A 12,357-nucleotide genomic window follows, 5' to 3' on the forward strand; every position below is an offset into this window, starting at 1 on the left:
TGATGTGGTCACAAAGGAACTGGATGCAAAAAATAATTTTTATATCATATATTTGGATTTCAGGAAAGCTTTTGACACTGTTGCGGATGCAAGACTACTGTACAAATTGGAGCAGTATGGCATTAAGGGCAAGTTGCTACAATGGATAAAAGGACGGTTGAGTGGAAAAAGACAGAGTGGTAATCAATGGACATTGCTCTTTGTGGACTAATGTAATTAGTGGAATCCCCCAGAATTGTGCGTTGAGCCCATTGTTGTTTTGTACATTTATCAATGATATTGATGAAGGTATATGAGGCTTAATGTCAGTACAGAAAAGTGCAACAAGATTGGTGAGGGAAATAAAGGGACGATCTTACCAAGAAAGGCTTAAGTTCTGCAAATTGCCGCGTCTGGAGACTAGGCACCTCCGAGGTGATCTGATTGAGGTGCATAACGCCTTAAATGGATTGAGCAGGCTCAATGCTGGGATTTTTCCTCTTGCTCAGATTACAAAATTGAGGGGACATAAACTAAAATTGAGGAAAGACAGTTGTCGAATATATGTGCGGAAATTTGCCTTTAGCCAGCGGGTAGTTGATTGCTGGAACAAACTTCTATCTGTCGTTGTGGAAGTTGATAAATTAAATGAATTCAAGGAAGAAGTGGACAAGCATTTGGAGCCAATGGATGGGTAAAATGGGAAGGTTTTTTTTTTTTTTTTTTGCTGATGCTGTATAAACTTGCTTTCTTGCATCATATACCTCTGCTAATGTCTAATTTTGATTTACCCATCGTAGCATTTTAGTTAGCACAATCAAAACAACAAAATACGCATTCTTGTGCATCAAACACAAGAAAACCCATATAAATGACGGAGAACACGCAATTAAGTTTTGATGACAGAAAGGTGATTCTTAAGCGGTACTGGAAATTTGAAAATATCGTAGAAGTTCGGCGTGCATGGAAAAGACAATATGGAACAAGGGCGTCTGCTCATCTAACAATAAGCCGTCTGCGCAATAAATTTGAGGAATCTAATCTATTACTTTTTTTACTTATTCTATTTTATTATTTTTATTTATTTTTTATTTTTTTTATTATATTTTATTTTATTTTTTGGTCTCCGTCAGGAAGCTCAGGCAACCCTGGCGGAGGCCAGCCAGAGTATAATGGGCAGCCTGGCTCACCTCCCAGTGGTGGTGGCGGGCAACGTGGGGGGTTCCCTTAGGGGCCTTGCGGCTAAGCAGCCAGAGACCACAGCACAACTCTGTCACAAACCAGACACCGCACTTTTTCTGGCTTTTACAGAGATTCTGTAAATTCTTCACAAAGTACCATGGTGCAAATGTGGGAAACCACCGGTGGCGCCTTCCACAAAACACTATGCCACTATGTACAAACTCTGGCGTCTGCGCGTGTAGTACAGTGGTATCATTGCCGTCCTCTCCACACCGGGTGGAAAAGATCCAGGTTCCAAACCCGGCGATGACGAGAGGAACGTTTATGTGTTTTTTTTTTTTTTTTTTTTTTCACTCCCTGGTTGAGTTAGTCGGTCTCAGGCGTAGATGGCAAGGTGTCCCCCCCCCCCCCTGAAAAAGTGGGGTTTTTCGTCCAGCAAAACAGGCAGATCGACCAGAGAATACACGAAATTTACAGACACAATACACATGTATAGTTCAAGTGACTTTCTAGATGACCCTAATATAATTAGTACGTACCTATATAATTAGTTCTTATATAATTAATTAATTATAATAATATATAATTGGTTCGTATGAACTTTGACAGGTAGACTGCCTAATACAATAAATAAAAAAAACACAACCAATAACACATGATGTGGGAGGAAAAGGATATCAAGAAGTAATTGAACACGTCGAAGCTCTCATGAATGAATTTGAACACTTCTCACGGAAGTCAACATGACAGTGTTCACGTGAACTGCAAATTAGTAGTCGAGTGTTAAGCTTTAGACCTCGATTACTGCAGTCAATCGGGAAGATGATCCAGATGACCAAATTGTGAGTAGTATTGTCATAAAAATGTTGGAATCTGTGCTTATGAGGATTCATATGTATGGCCAGACGAAGCCATGTTCAAACTAATAGACATTTGAATCGTCACAACTGTGTTTACTTGGCCAGAAATATGCTTACCTCACCTTGAAGAAAGACGTTAACCTCCTAGGGCTAACTATAAGGATGGGTATCTTCTCTTGCAAGGTTATCGGATTTCCTAAATAATTCAAAAGTTATCTTGAAATTTTAAGGAATTATGTAGTATCCAATATCAGAAATGTTCTCCGATGCAATGGTGTTTTTTCAACAGGATGGGCGCACCTTCACATTTTCATACTGCTGTTAGTGACTCTCTGGGCAGGGAATTTCATGAAAATCGCAGTGGGAGTGCTTTTGAATACCCTCATGGTCTCAGAACTAAGTTCCTTAATTTTGCTTTGCATGAGAATACCTGAAAGTATCCCCATACAAAGAGTGTTGAAAAAAATATCATATCATTTATGCATACGTGTCAGAGAACATTTTGAGCATTTTAAATGAGTTTTTTTCCTTTTAAATAGAAGCCAGACACATAATTCAGCTGTTAAATGAAATATATAAATGTATTATTAGATTCATAAATGATATGAATAGTTGAAGAGTGTATACATAATTCAGAGTCAGCGTGTATTAATGCCCCATGCTCTAAATTTTTGGGCGCTAATTCGAAACAACCAACCGACCTTGGATTGGGGGGGAGTGTAAAGTTTATTCACAGCACATATCGTCAATTCCACCTACGTAATAATTTTTGGATTCAGTTCAAGTTGGAATACTGAAAGTGAAGGAAACCCCAGATAAAAGTAATGATGTCGTTGTTTCGTTATTTTTCTGACATGATTTCAAGTAAGATCTTATTCTTATGTTATCAGCAGGGCAGTGTGTCATCTAATTGAAAGTTACCGGTTGCGTTTAGCTGTTATCCCAAGTTATTATTTCTTAGAATGCGTAACTTTTTTTTCTGAAACTTTGACACGTTTTTCGCAATGATTAAGTTAACAAGTAAGTGTTGCTAGCGAAAAGAGAATTTCTATTTTTAACAAGTACACAAAAATGTGATTTATAGAAAAGAAATGGGTGAACACACAGGCAGACGTTTGCTTGGCGTTAACCAAGGAAAACGAGAGTTTACTGGGTTAATAATGTCTGCTACGCAGGTAAGGCATTCCTCCCCTGTAAAATTGTACTTTGTAAACTGGATTATGAGAATGACAGAAAACTTGTTTTGCCCACAGGTTATCCAGGACAGTCTGTAGGCAAGAACCACAAAGATCAGAACTGAAATTCCCGGGAAAAGATAACATCATTTAACTTGATGCTTATATCTTTTAACTGCTGTTGAAAATTTCAACAGCAGTTAAACTCAGACGAGTCAAATACTGGTATTTTATTTACTGCTGAAAATTATAACCTGCTGTTGAAAATCAACAGCAGGTTATAATTTTCAGCAGTAGATAAAATACCAGTATTTGACTCGTCTGAGAAATTGGATCACGATAATGTTTATAAAATATAGAACCTTCAAAGGGAAGGGCTATGATTGTAATTAAGAAAAAGAGAAAATACATTTACAGAATCGCAAGGTAAATTCGCAATTTTTTTTTTTTTTAAAGAAAAGTCATTGGAGTGAATTCTTGCTAGGATAACCTAACTGTTGTAATTCCTCAATTTGACCGTACGTGTAACTCACATAAAAAGGTATCTGCGAAACGGGAGGGAGAAACATCAGTTTTGCTGTACGAAAATTCTTCTTTTTCTATTGTTTGCTAGTACATGAAATTCTCCCCCTGCAGATCCCTATTTGACTTCCAACCCAGTCTTCCTTAACCTACAGGTGTCGCGAAATTTTTGCAGTCCTTCATTCCCTCACTCTTTCATTGTTTTCCATTCCCTATTTAAAATAGGTCTGAGCCCATACAAATAACTTACCCCCAGATGTCAATGTCACGTAGATCACGGCAATGTTTCTCTGTAAAGAATTGTTACTGAGGGGGTTAGTTATCCTCCACCCCCAAATTGTTGCACGATTTGGCAACTTTTTCCTTTTCCGGTGCCCATCTCATTAACCGGATTTCTCTTAGAGACAGGCGCACAATCTTCTGCACATTTTAAAGCTGCGAGACGCGCTCCCTCTTAGTCCTTGACCACCCTTACTCGTTAATGCCCACATCCTAGAAAGGATGTCGTGAGCCACGCCGACAGCGATGGATGAGCTCCGTGAGAAGTTGAGGCGGACATCTGTCCGAAGGCGCGCATAGTAACGTAGGTTAATAACCACACCCTTAAACAGCGTGGGAAGAAAACCGCCTACTAAATTTTTGAGTGTTTTCATTATTACTTTCTCGAGGACTTTGCCAGTAACAAAGCGAAATGCCTGTTATTAAATACCTCCTTTGGCAGCAAGGCTGGTAGAACAACAGATGTAGTTGTCATACAAGAAAAGTTGCGGGGAAACGAGAGAAATCTGAACTCGACTCTGTTTAGTTAGTTATAAATGAAACAGTTATTGTAACTACGTTACTTTCAGAATATACGCAATAGCGTAGTTCTAAAAGCGTAATTGTAAATTATGCTTTTTTTAACCTCAAAAACCAAACGCACAAAGTGTGATATTCCGTTAGTCAATAATCTTTATTCCCATCACGGCAAGTTGCCAGCGGTTAGTGATTGTGATTAATGCAACTGAAGGAAACTATCAATGAAGGAAAATACTAGTCTTTTCAGTATTTTTTAAAAGTAAAAAAAAAAAAATAATAATAATAAATAAATCTGTAGCAGGTACCTAATGCTAGCATATTTAACGCATTTTACATTTAAGTGTCATCGGCAGGCGTTAAAAACGTTTTAATTTTAAGATATTAATAAAATTCATGGATAATAATATAACAATGCTTTTATTTTATTAATAATAATTACATATCGATTACTGAAAGTATTGGTCTGTGATGAATCAAGTAGGATATATAATTTTTACATTGATGAGTTCACGACTAAATACACCATCTACAGTTGTTCCATTACGTGTTGTATTTATCGAAAGATAAATGATATCGAAAGATAAAATTTATCGAAAGATAAATGTTTTCATAAATGTGCACAACTCTTTTCGAGCCTCGCAGTTTAATTGTAAAGAAAAAAATTACATTCAGTCTGTAAACACTAGGTGACTTGAAACAAGATGCGTTTTCGAATTAACACATTTCCGTTTCCGAAAGATTTTTTTTTTTTTTTTGTATCTTAAAACCTTAATATTTCTGTTTCTAAATTCCTTAGCTTTCCAACGATATGCTATACCGTTTATTACGTGAGAAAATTTCCTTGATCACACGTTCGTATTTTCCACTATCCTGGAAAAACTACTGCAATTTCCAGAGGTTTGGAAGTTTTTCCTCTAGTATAGAGCTAAGATGAAGCTCTGTGCAAAATTTCATTAAATTTGGTCCAGTAGAAGGTACATTATTGATGCCATCATACAAGTCACTTTCGTAACGCTTCTCACATGACGGTTTTTCGTTACAAAATTTTTGGAATAACGCCAGCAAAAACATTTTTAACGTCAAAACTTTCCTAAGATCGAATTCTGCTTCCTCTCCTGCGCCTGTTGGAATGCAGAGAAGATCCTGTCGCCCTTTCAATGGCTTCAGTTTAAAATACAACGGTGATTCAAAACAAGCTGTGCTATTTCGATGTCCAAAGCCTGGAAGATCACGTAACGGAGAACGACGCACTGTGCATTTATTTCCTTTAGCGTGGATGAATCCCATTTGTATATTTCGTCATTGCACGAGGCGACTGTTCAAATTTCTAAGTTCAAGAGTCTCGATGGCGTCACTACATGGCGATTCAGGTTATTAATATCTTTATTGCAGGCAGTGAATGGTTACATGATTGTCTGATGCAATAATACCCATAACAGCGACAATGCTAGGGGTTTAACATGAAATAACTAATACAAGAAAAATTACATAAAACGTATAACTACATAGTTTACATATAAAATTGATATTAACATGGGAAATGAAAGAACATGAAAAGCGATGAAAAGACGATGGCAGTCACTCGGCTGAAGACGAAAGCTGTTCCCTGATGATGCGTCTTCTGTAGGATTTGTCCTCTATGAACTTTTTGTAGTCCACATCCATCTCCTGAACGTTGTGGAGTATCTCCATGGGCAGGAATCTGTCCCCTATCCTGAGCCTCCACGCCACAGACTGCAGAGAGGGGAGGGCTCAAGGGTTTCGGGGGTATCCTCCAATTACAAAACTGCGAAAAACTTGGCGTATTGATTTCACCCGCTATCATTTTAATTGACACGAGCAAGCAGAGGGTGAATATCCATTTGGAGACTTTTCTGTAATTTAGAAGTATGTGTGATATCTGAAGTATATGTGAATGGTGGCAGTTTATGCTTGAAGTGGACCCACCGAAGAAGCCAGTACTGATCGGATGGAATGGTTTTTAGCTTAGTTTTCGTTGCTGACGCCCAGATTTCTGAACCGTAGGTGATGACTGGCTGCAGAACCGGTATATGTATTATGGGCGTGTACTCAAGCTGTGTGACATGGAGGTGTTGTTTGACAAGCCATCTTGATCTGCAGACCTTGTTGTGAATGTCTGCAACATGGTGTTTGAAACTAACTGAGTTTGGGGTCGAAGGTAACGCCCAGAACGCCAAGGAAAGTTTGTGTAGTGTACCCCAGGGTGGAGTTCTTTCAGGGCTCCTCTTTACGGCTGCCATCCACCCATTCCTGTGCCAGCAAACAGAATTTATCAGTTATGCAGACGACTTGAAGCTCCTCTATTGGATCAATGGGACCGTCCGACCTGATTCTGTTTCTGAAACCATTATCAACAGCCTTAAGAATCTGATTACATACTTGGCACAGTTTTCTCTTAAGATAAATCCAAAAAATCTGCACAAATGGTATTTTCACTCAAATCAAACTCAACGCAACTAAACCTGGAAATCCACGAAACCCCCATCACCCCAGTCATCAAGCACAAAGATCTCAGCGTTATATCCGACCCTAAACTCAGTTTCAAACACCATGTTGCAGACATTTACAACAAGGTCTGCAGATCAAGAAAGCTTGCCAAACAACACCTCCTTCATGTCATAGAGCCTGAGTACACGCTCCAATACATATACCGGTTTCTGCAGCCAGTCATCACCTAGTTCAGAAATCTGGGCGTCGGCAACGAAAACCACGCTAAAAACCATTGCATCTGATGAGTACTGGCTTCTTCGGTGGGTCCTCTTCAAGCATAATCTGCCACCACTCACACATACTTCAGATATCACCCAACTTCTAAATTACAGAAAAGTCTCCAAACGGATATTCGCCCTCCGCTTGCTTGTGTCAATTAAAATGATAGCGGGTGAAGTCAATACGCCAAATTTTTGGCAGATGTGCAATTGGAGGATCCCCCCGAAACCCTTAAGAGCCCTCCCCTCTTTGCAGTCTGTGGCGTGGAGGCTCAGGATAGGGGACAGATTCCTGCCCATGGAGATGCTCCACAACGTCCAAGAGATAGATTGTGGACTGTAGAAGGTTCATAGAGAACAAATCGTACAGAAGACGCATCATCAGGGACCAGCTCTCGTCTTCAACCGAGTGACTGCCATCGCTTTTCATGTTCTTTCATTTCCCATGTTAATATTAATTTTATATGTAAAATATGTAACTATACGTTTTATGTCCTAATATATGTTTTATGTAATTTTTCTTGTATTAGTTATTTCATGTTAAATCCCTAGCATTGTCGCTGTTGTAGGTATTATTGCATCAGGCAATCATGTATCCAATCACTGCCTGCAATAAAGATATTAATAATAATTGTGGGACCCCATCATATCCGGTGCAAGACGTTGGTGGGATATCATTGATGGTCTGGATAAGCTCTTTTTTTGTAATGATGATGATGGAAGCGAGGACATCTCGCTGACAACTATTGTGAATGCTCTTAAGGCCTGACGCTGACTTTGGCTTAAATCTTGTGATGTAGTCTAGCCATTCGATCGAATTAAGTTGTTGAGGGAATTCATCATGCCTTGCCTAAAACGGTAGCACACGCTTCTTGATTAGACCGGGGTTCGAGCCCGTCACCACCAAATACGGAGGATGCGGAAAGGTCAGGGAATGACCACCGCATATACCGGAGCAATATGGCCTTAGTTGCTAATGCTCCTAAAAAAAAACAAATAACAATAACAAGCCTTAAACGGTGCCCTCCCGATCTTGACTGTTTTGTCGATGTAGGCGTTCAAGTGTTGTGTACCTACACAACCCTTGAAAGATAGGTTGTGTAACCGACTCGGATAAAAAGATGCTTGTAGTTCCTTTGTCTTTCTCGCAGAGGTCATGAGAGATTCGCGGACCTCACCCTACTCAAACTTCAACTTCAGTTAGCCCAGGCTATCAATAATCAACAGCAGGATAAAATGACCGATCGTGAGACACTCGCGCTGTGAGATTCGCCACTCTTTGCGAATCAATTCAATAACCTGTTTGGTTATCTTCTTTAAAACTGCATCCGACAGAGCTCGATAAAGTTAACGTAGAAGCCTAATTTCTATACACGATTTATTGAATAATTCAGACCAGCAGAAAATCTCTGCTAAAGATATTCTCTTGTTTGATCAAATTCAACATTTAAAAAAACGTGAAATGTCAACCACTTGTTACGTTGAAAGTTCCAAGTTTACATGGTCATTCAGCAAAGGCATTTTCAGTATCTTTCGTTCATTTTAGCAATTACACGTTCAGAATGGTTCCATAAATTAATTTTTAAGTATTTTAACTAATTTTATTGAGTACCTCAATCAAATACAAGAAAATTCAGCATTTACACTAGACGAAACATCATTAATAATCCAAAGGTTCGAAACGAAGGTGATGTGAAAAATTAACCAACGGCCAAAAGAATTCTTTCATGAATATCACGAAAATCTCTACTTGATGATTTTGGATGCAACTGCAACAGATTTTCGTATCTATATTTATTCAGGTTTTTTTTTTAGTCTTCTGGATTTGCTTTTAAAACTCGTTTACTTTGTAACATCTGTGATCTTGAAAATCATGTGGTTTAACTTTAAAATATGAGAGGGACTTATAAGAAAAGATAAAAATAACTAAGCGAAAGAAAGAAGAATATGACGAATGGTGAGCAAAAGCAGTTTAGAACCACGCAATAACAGAACAATACATATTCTAGACGTTCGTTCTGGATCACGGCACATACTTAAGCCGTAAACAGAATAATCCGCCCACGAATAGTGGAGAATAGATCATCTCAACTCGTTACTAACCAATCCAGTAAAGCTGTAATCATCGGCAAATTATTCCTTCCTTTTACCGAAGAAGCGTTATATCTGGAATGAATTTCGAGTTTGTAACAACTGCCATTGTTGAACTTGGAGTTTGATTAGACAATCCTAACTTAGACTTTTTTCGTTTCCTTTAGAAGTTTATAATAGGGGAGAGGCTTTGTGTGATTTCCAGTACAGCCGGTTTAATAGTTACTAGTTTCAAGGCAATTTGCAAGTGTGATGCACAAAACGAATTAATGTGGCTCTTAGTTTTAAAAGGAGGAATGATATGCAATACTGACGGGCTTATGTGCAACGGAGAAAGAATAAATGGACGAGGAATAAACCGATTATCCTATCAGATATTTACATTTTGAAGGAAAAGAGTTATTAGACTCAAGACAGAAAAAGAAGGGTTCTGTAAAAGCACGATTTTCATACAAATAGACAAGGACTGAACTCTGCGAAGCGATCAGCTGGCTGATGGTGAATTTAAAAAATCCATATAAATTAGGCGTTCCAGCGGGCCATTGAAATACCTAATTTTCAGCCGCTATTTCGTTGCAGCGGACAATGCACACCTCGCCCTGTTATTAGGACTAAAATTGACTTGAGCAAAAGATAAAGGTAATGCAGTGTGGCCCACCACCTGATTGCTTATCATGCATCGTGGTGTGTTATTTTAGTTCGATAAGATAAAATTAAAGTTCGTACGTTACAGGATTTCATCAAAGGAATGATCCCAGTTAAGAGATTCGAAGCGATCAAGCCTACCTTGTCAAGGGAAAGTTAAAACTTCTGTGGAGAAACAAGCGATATATGAATGGGTTTATTGCTCCAGAAAGGTATCACTTTCCATCCTTTAAATTCAACGCCGGTTCGGAGACCGCAGAATATAGCAGTAGCCTTCGGTTATAATCATTAGAACTTTCTCTACGAGAACTGCATCTAGATATCCCACACACACCCTCGATCGTTATTTAGTCCCGCAGCAAGACTTGTCTGTGTGAATTACAGCTTGTGCAAATCACTTGCCACACAAATATGTTTTGAACGCCTTTGGACGAAGCAGTTCTGATTAAGTTAACGTCACAGTGGTTTCGCCTTTATCCATTTGACTTCAAGCTAGTTGGCTTAGATTGCTTACTTATGGCGCCCAGCAGTGCGACTTAGTTTTTTGTCTGGAAGTTAAAAGTAATTCTTAATTAGCCAGACAAACGGTCGATCTTTTCTCAAACAGAAATCTTTTAAGTACTGCCATCAGTTAAAGAACGAAGAGAGAAACAAGTCTTCTCAGCTGTTAAATCGAAGTGAAGAAACTCAATTTTTCAGTAAATGGGGTAAAAAAGTTTTTTCAGTTCTCAAGCTGTTCAAGGCAGTTAACCAATTTAACCAAACGTGTTTGAAAGGTTAAGTGGATGTATCTAATTATGAGCAAAGTTTTTTAATAATAGAGTCGTAAAATACCTTATGTTAACAGATATATGTTTGAAGACGGAACAAATGAGAAAGACTATGGAAATAAAACTTTATTGACTCATTAAAGGTAAACAGTTCGCAGAACCTTCCTCCTGGATTTTTTTCTGTAGGAAATCTGGGTGAAACATGCCACGATATTTCAAGATTCTGTCTCTCTTTTCATTTCGATTGTTTGTGTTACATAGAAAATTAAATGGCACTGCTCTCGCTTTTCCTGCTGAAAAGGTTTTTTAGAAACAAGCAACTTTCTGCGTTCGAGAATAACAATGTTTACTAAAGTCTCAAACGAGTAGTTGAATTATAGCTTGTAAAGTTCTACACTAAAATCTCGAACTAATCTTTATTTTGTAATGATTTTAAATTCTAAGTATTTTTCAGTTTTGAAATAGTGACAATTTGTCTTCTTATATCTGTTTATTTAAGTAACTAGAGTATCAACCTTACTTTAAACAAACCATTGATTTTACAGAACATCCTCTCCGAACTTCTGACACTCTCCAAGAGGCCGCTCACATAAATATCGAGAAAACCTCCTTTTAGCCTTCAGGTGAACCCTTGAAATTGCTTGTACAGATGATGAATGATACGTCTGATTTGTTTTTTCGTTCATCTTGGGAAAGACTGGTTTTCTTTGTATCGCGTGGTCTTGAAGTAAATCCTGCAATACGAGCAGAACAGTCGGTTCGTCGACTAAAGGAGAGAAAAAAACCATCCTACGAAGAAAGAAATTTAAAGACAATTATCTGCGGAACATGAGCTAAGAGATTCTCTTGGTTGGTCAGAAGAGGTCATGTCTAATTAAGCGTCCCTCTTTTATTTGTTTCCTGTGATGTCTGGCATATACGCTTGTGTGTAGTACGTGGGCAAATTAACAAAATAAAAAGGTAGAAGTGGATAAAGCCTTAAAAAGGAAAATTCTTTCTACCTTCCTTCGAATACTTAAAAGTAACTTTTATTCACTATTACTGGTGGACTTGGATATGCCTATACAGTTGGCGATTTATAAGTAACAGCATAATAACGATTCATCTTCCATTCAGTGTTCTGTTTGATCCCAGTTGTTTCCACCTGGTGCGCTGTGTTGGAGGATAAATGCATTAAATACGATGCAAGGTGTACTTCATATTATTAGTAATTTCTTTCGCCTTCTATAGATATCTCAATAAGCTCTGTTTGGCGCCTTTATGAACCTTTCTACCTCGGTCTTTCCCCTTAAAGACTTTTCATATCAGTTTTGCCACAAAATTGTATCCGAAATGATTTCGGAAATCTTCAAGTATTTTCTTACATAGCAATGACTAGACTTAAATCATTGTCACAAATTTTCATACTCAAAACGAAATTTTTGTTTCAGGACTTTATTTTCATATAATCGGTGAAGGAGTTGTGCGTCTGTCGGACAGGGGAAGTGGCAGCAGCTATAATGACAAAGAGAATTATATAGATTTTCGGATGAAGCTTCTGGGAGAAAGCCAGCCACGAGGAGGTAAGAATAACTTTAAACATTTGGAGGACATCTTACTTTATTTT

General features: G+C 38.2%; 1 protein-coding gene across 1 annotated transcript in view; it reads left to right on the forward strand.

The window, feature by feature from the left end:
- The window catches only part of LOC150089310 (arrestin domain-containing protein 4-like), an 85,242-nt gene that overhangs the window by 20,080 nt on the left and 52,805 nt on the right, over positions 1–12,357 (forward strand). The window contains exon 2 of the mRNA XM_090388984.1: positions 12,182–12,313. Within this exon, the coding sequence (XP_090245110.1) occupies positions 12,182–12,313 (132 nt within the window). The remainder of the gene's footprint in view (positions 1–12,181; positions 12,314–12,357) is intronic.

The sequence above is a fragment of the Mastigoproctus giganteus genome, chromosome 2, assembly GCF_048544385.1.
Source record: "Mastigoproctus giganteus isolate SK-2022 chromosome 2, ASM4854438v1, whole genome shotgun sequence".
In the NCBI taxonomy this organism is placed as follows: Eukaryota; Metazoa; Arthropoda; class Arachnida; order Uropygi; family Thelyphonidae; genus Mastigoproctus; species Mastigoproctus giganteus.